This window comes from Urtica dioica, chromosome 12 (genome assembly GCF_054948205.1).
Source record: "Urtica dioica subsp. dioica isolate 48M chromosome 12, U.dioica_male_clone48M_v1_H2, whole genome shotgun sequence".
NCBI lineage: Eukaryota > Viridiplantae > Streptophyta > Magnoliopsida > Rosales > Urticaceae > Urtica > Urtica dioica.
The window spans coordinates 11,252,199-11,257,829 of NC_142767.1; the positions used below are offsets into that span (position 1 = coordinate 11,252,199).

Consider the following 5,631-nt stretch of genomic DNA (forward strand, 5'->3'; position numbering starts at 1 on the left):
TGATCAGAAATCATGGAACTCACCATCATCTTAAGTGAGACTATCAAACCGTCGACAAAACCTACTCATCTCCCCAGAAAGAAACTCAGTCTCTTCGACCAACTCACTCCCACGACTTACCCTTCCATGGTTTTATTTTACTCCGCAAATGACCCAAACTTCAAGGTCGAAAAAACCCTAACGAACCTGAAAAAAGCTTTATCTGAAACCCTAACTATCTTCTACCCTTTGTCTGGGAGGACCAAGGAGAATCAGTATATCGACGAGTTCGACACTGGCGTGCCCTTTGTCGCCGCCCGAGCCAACCTTCGGGTCTCGGACTACTTCAATGAGATGAACAAAGACATGGCGTGGCTAAACAAGCTCGTCCCGATCCAGCCTTTCCGGAAAGAGACAAAGTCCTCCTACCCGTTGATCGGTTTCCAAGTAACGATGTTTTCTTGCGGAGGAATAGCCTTAGGGACTTCACTGTGCCACAAGACATCCGACGGTGCAACGGCGAGCCATTTCCTCAAGACTTGGGCAGCAATATTCACTGGCTCGCCTCACGCAGAACCACACCCGAATCATACCAGAGCCGCCGAGCTTTTTCCTCCGCTGAGGGATGTCCCTGAAAACACGGCTGCTTTGCTCGACCAGATGTGGTTCATGAAGAGCAATTACGTCACACGGAGATTCTCCTTTACCCGAGAATCCGTGGAAGCCATACAGGCCATGGCGAAGAGCGAGGCTGTCCCGTCCCCATCGAGGAACGAAGCCGTGGGGTGCTTTGTATGGAAGCACGCCATGGCGGCCTCGTGGCGGGCCTCGGGTTCGTCGGCCCAAAAGCCCTGCGTGGCAATCCACGCCGTGAATCTCCGGCCGAGGATAAAGGCGCGGGCCCGTGAGCTATCGGAGTGCACGGGGAACCTGTTCTGGTGGGCCGGGGTGGCGAGCAACACCGGACCCGAGGGCGAGATCGAGCTGAGCAGCCTGGTCGGTCTGACGAGGGAGATCATGGCGGACTACAACGAGGAGTACCTCGAGGGGATGGTGGGCCCGGAAGGGTTCGACCCTATATTCGAGTACCTGGACCAGCTGGACGCCATGCTGTCGGGGGAGGCCGAGAAGCCGGACGTGATCGGGTTCACCAACTGGAAGGACTTCTTCAACGGGATCGACTTCGGTTGGGGAAAGCCGGTTTGGGTCGGCGCGCACGGAAAAGTCGGTGAAGAGTTTCGGAACATGGTTGTGTTGATCGACAAGCCCGGGAAAGGGAAAGAGATTGAGGCTTTTGTGACACTTGAAGAGAAGCTTATGGCTGCGTTGGAGAGGGACGACAAGTTCTTGGCCTTCGCTGTGTCTCCGCTTATCCCAATCTCTGACGATGAAGACCTCATTAGTTCTAGGCTGTGAAGTTAATTAGTAATTCTACGTTGCTTCGTGTGGTAATATCATTATATATAATATTTATATGCTCTGAGTTAATTATGTTTTCCGTGTTCCACGAAAAAAAGTAGGTGTCTGTAATATTGCAAGGTTCTAGTCTTTAGCTGCTTCCCCAGTTGAAGTTATAAAATTTGACAGGGCTATAACAGCAGAGGAAATTTATTCAAAAAGTACGGGCAGATAAAATTTCTCAGCAAACCAATTACTATTTTAATTGTTTTTTTTGTTTTTTTGGTCTGTGTGTTCAATCTCTATAAACTGTTAAAAGTACAAAAGATATGATTTATATACGATTTCTCAAAAGCTTTGAAGTAGACTTTGAAAGATTTGTCTACAGTGCTATGATGACCGGATAGTGTCAGCGGTGTTAAGGCTCTGTAGGAATCCAAAATACACGGGAAAATAAAAGAAAAAATAAAAATGTAAAGAAAATATAACGAAAAATTAAAAGTAGAAGAGTTTGTTGCAACTAATCAATTCGTTCTAGAGCAAAAAAAAAAAAAAAAAATTTCTAACTTTTTTTTTAAATATTTTAATCAAAATTTTATTTTATTTAGAAAACAACTCAGTAATCTCGCAGTAAATTAATTAGCTAAAAAGTAAATAATTTATACTGTAGATTTTGTGAGCTATTTTTTTAATAAAATGAAATTTTAGTTATTTTTTAAAGAAAGATGAGCTATTGGACTACTTGCCTAATTGTCATTTAGAATCATATATTGTGTTATAAAAAGTAAGCTGGAGAAATTTAGATGTATTTTATTCTACTAGATTTTACGTGAAAAACTGAAATTCCTTATTAGTTACACATTTTTTTTATCCTCCTTATCATTACTTTTCTATTTTTTCTCCATCTATATACAGATGAAAAATACGAGGGATTTTTTTTATTATTTTCTCTACTATTCAAGCTAAATAATCATTTTCTTTATGATCACTGAATCGCGGTTATTTGGTTCTATCCATCAATCATTATGGACATAGCGAAAGAGCCTTATGAGTGCTCAAATTTTATTGTGATGTTTATCTCTCCCTATGTCGAGAGTATGCATAATCAGAGCAAACACATATATTTAGTATTAGATTTATTCCGATTTACATTTATATTGTGTCTAAACTATTATTCACTTGTATCAATGAGTATTCTACCCATATTCTACTGCAAAAGCCTGGTACAATTCTAGGCTGTGACGTTTAGTCGCTGTGTGGTAATGTTTCATTGTTATATGAGATATAGATATTAATTGTTGTTTTCTTTCATGTATGTGTTTAATCTCGAAACCTTTAATTTCGTAGTTATACGTTTTTTACATTGTGTACGTGTCTGCAATATAATATTTTCTATTGCCAATCCAAGTTCTTTTCTTTTGCTGCTACTTCAGTAGTGGAAGTTATTAAACCAAATATTTATTATTCTAAATTAGGTCATGTGTTCACCTCATAATTAAGGTAATAATTATATTGGTCTAAATAAATAGAAAGGTAATAACAATTGCATATTATTTTTCTCTGTACGTTCAATGAAAAAGAGAAAGGAAATTTCTTGTGATGTGGCGTATACGTAAAAAACAACAGTAGTAATTACAATATTGACTTCGTACCCAATAAAATACTTACAAAAATAAATAAATTCTTCGCTTCCGGGCTGATAGAATTGTGTATAGAAGAGATTTAGAGAGAATTCATGAAAAGAATGAAATGAGAGAATGCAACGAATATTCTCATTACTCAAAACTGTTTTGCAGATAACATCTTATATTACATTGTTCAGCTAACTAACTCCTGACACCCTTGTGCCATGTGGCGATACATAATTGGATGTCATCTAACAGAACAACTAACTTAGGATTCCCTTGCAGGCACAGCAAGCCAATTCCTTCATGTACACGTAATTGCCTTGCTGTGCACGTCAGTGCTGCTATACTCTAATACTCCCCTTCAATTTCAGCGCGGATAGATCTTCGACTCTAAGTTTGTCTCGCCAAGACAAGAACAGAGTGCTGGAGATTGGCTTGGTAAACACATCTGTATAGACTTTAGAGGTAGCTGACTCAGGATAAGCACAATGTGCATGTAGAGGAGATGACTGTACTTGCAGAGAGTTTGATGCACCAAAAGGAAGTATATAGAGCCCATTCTTCAACTTGCCTTCAAGAAGAACTTGCTTGGTGACTCGATCCTTGACATAGCAAACAGTTGGATGAAATTCAAAGAAAACAGAATTGTCATTTGTGAACCGAGACACACTTAGTAAGTTCTTTTTAATCAACGGCACATGTAGTATGTTCTCTAGCTTTAACACTTTATCTGACTTTAGAGATAGCAAGTGTTTATTTCCAGTTACAGAGATGGGAAGAGCAGTACCATTACCCACAATCACTTTGTCAGAGCCTGTGTACGCCGTGTGGTTGCCAATGTTTGACGCATCAGGAGTGATGTGAGCTGTGGCACCTGAGTCTGGATACCACATTGGGTCATAGACCATCTCCGGCGTAGCATGTGCAAGGTAAGATTGATACATCTGTGGTGTGTGAGACGATGTTACAGCATCTCCAGGAGTAGTGGACGGTTGGACATGACTGAAGAAAGCTTGTGGAGTGTGTCCTCATCCAGCTGCTGATGGGACACCAGGTGTTTGTGAAAACGTCGAAGAGACTCCATTGAAGCTTTGATCGAATCGATGCCAGCACTGTGGTGCGAGATGTCCTGTGCGACCACATAGTTGACATTGGGGGCGATTGTTGGAGTTCCAACCACGACCACGTCCACGTCCACGGCCATTGCGACCACCACGACCACCTCTGCTGTTGCCGGAAAAACTCTGCGTTGGGCGAGAGTTTTGTGCTTTATGCTGAGACTGATCTGTCGACGCCAAATTCGCCATTTGCTGGGTAGCAGAGTCAATATCACTGTTCTGTTTGGCAATCCTTCGTTCTTGACTCAAGAGAAGGGCTTCAACCTCTGCAACACTGTAAGTATCTTTTCTGGTCTCAATTGACGTAACAAAAGAGTTGTAATCTGACCTTAGGCCATCAAAAATAGCATCAATGTGATCTTCATCTTTGATCGTTTCACCGATCGATGGTTTTGATTTGAAGTAGATAATCATTCATCGACTTCGAGCCTTTCTTTGTCGCAGCAAGATCTCCACGAAGCTGCTTGATTCTCGCCTTTGTTGTAACTGTAAAATATTGCTCTAGTTTAGACCAAACCTTGTGCGATTCGTTGCAGCCAATCATTCGCGTGAGGAGATTCTCGGACATCGACGAGAGGAGCCATGAGAGTAGCAATTGATCTTGCTGTTCGTGATCAAGAAACTCTGGATTCACGACTCCAATTCGCTGATCTGAATCAAAGAGAAACTCAGGCGGCTTCTCAGAACTCTTGATGAATCGAAGCAGTTTGTGACCTCTAATCGCAGCAAGGACTTGGTGACTCCATAACAAGAAATTGTCCTGTGTGAGTTTGATTGATAGCGAATGTGAAAAGGAAATTGGTCCTTACTTAGCAGATGAGGATCCGATTGTCGCCGACGAGGTATTGTCCATGGCCGGCGATGAAAGCTCTGATACCATGATAGAATTGTGTATATAAGAGATTTAGAGAGAATTCATGAAAAAAACTGAAATGAGAGAATGCAAAGAATATTCTCATTACTCAAAACTGTTTTACAGATAACATCTTCTATTACATTGTTCAGCTAACTAACTCCTGACACCCTTGTGCCATGTGGCGATACATAATTGGATGTCATCTAACAGAACAACTAACTTAGGATTCCCTTGCAGGCACAGCAAGCCAATTCCTTCATGTACACGTAATTGCCTTGCTGTGCACGTCAGTGCTGCTATACTCTAATATGATAGAATTGTGTATAGAAGAGATTTAGAGAGAATTCATGAAAAGAATGAAATGAGAGAATGCAAAGAATATTCTCATTACTCAAAACTGTTTTACAGATAACATCTTATATTACATTGTTCAGCTAACTAACTCCTGACACCCTTGTGCCATGTGGTGATACATAATTGGATGTCATCTAACAGAACAACTAACTTAGGATTCCCTTGCAGGCACAGCAAGCCAATTCCTTCCTGTACACGTAATTGCCTTGCTGTGCACGTCAATGCTGCTATACTCTAATACAGGCCTATTACTGATGAAACCGTGAAAAACATTTCACCGAGTTCCAAATCAGATTGA

The 5,631-nt window shown here is 41.2% G+C and overlaps 1 protein-coding gene across 1 annotated transcript; it reads left to right on the forward strand.

Moving 5' to 3' along the window:
* LOC149379106 (akuammiline synthase 2-like) lies at positions 1-1,738 on the forward strand. Its single transcript, XM_089603670.1, has one exon. The coding sequence runs from the start codon at positions 13-15 to the stop codon at positions 1,393-1,395; it is 1,383 nt and encodes a 460-aa protein (XP_089459796.1). The 5' UTR covers positions 1-12; the 3' UTR covers positions 1,396-1,738.
* The last annotated feature ends 3,893 nt before the right edge of the window (positions 1,739-5,631 follow it).

Coding starts and splice junctions, on each gene's coding strand:
- LOC149379106 (XM_089603670.1), top strand. CDS start 13: ATGGAACTCACCATCATCTTAAGTGAGACTATCAAACCGTCGACAAAA.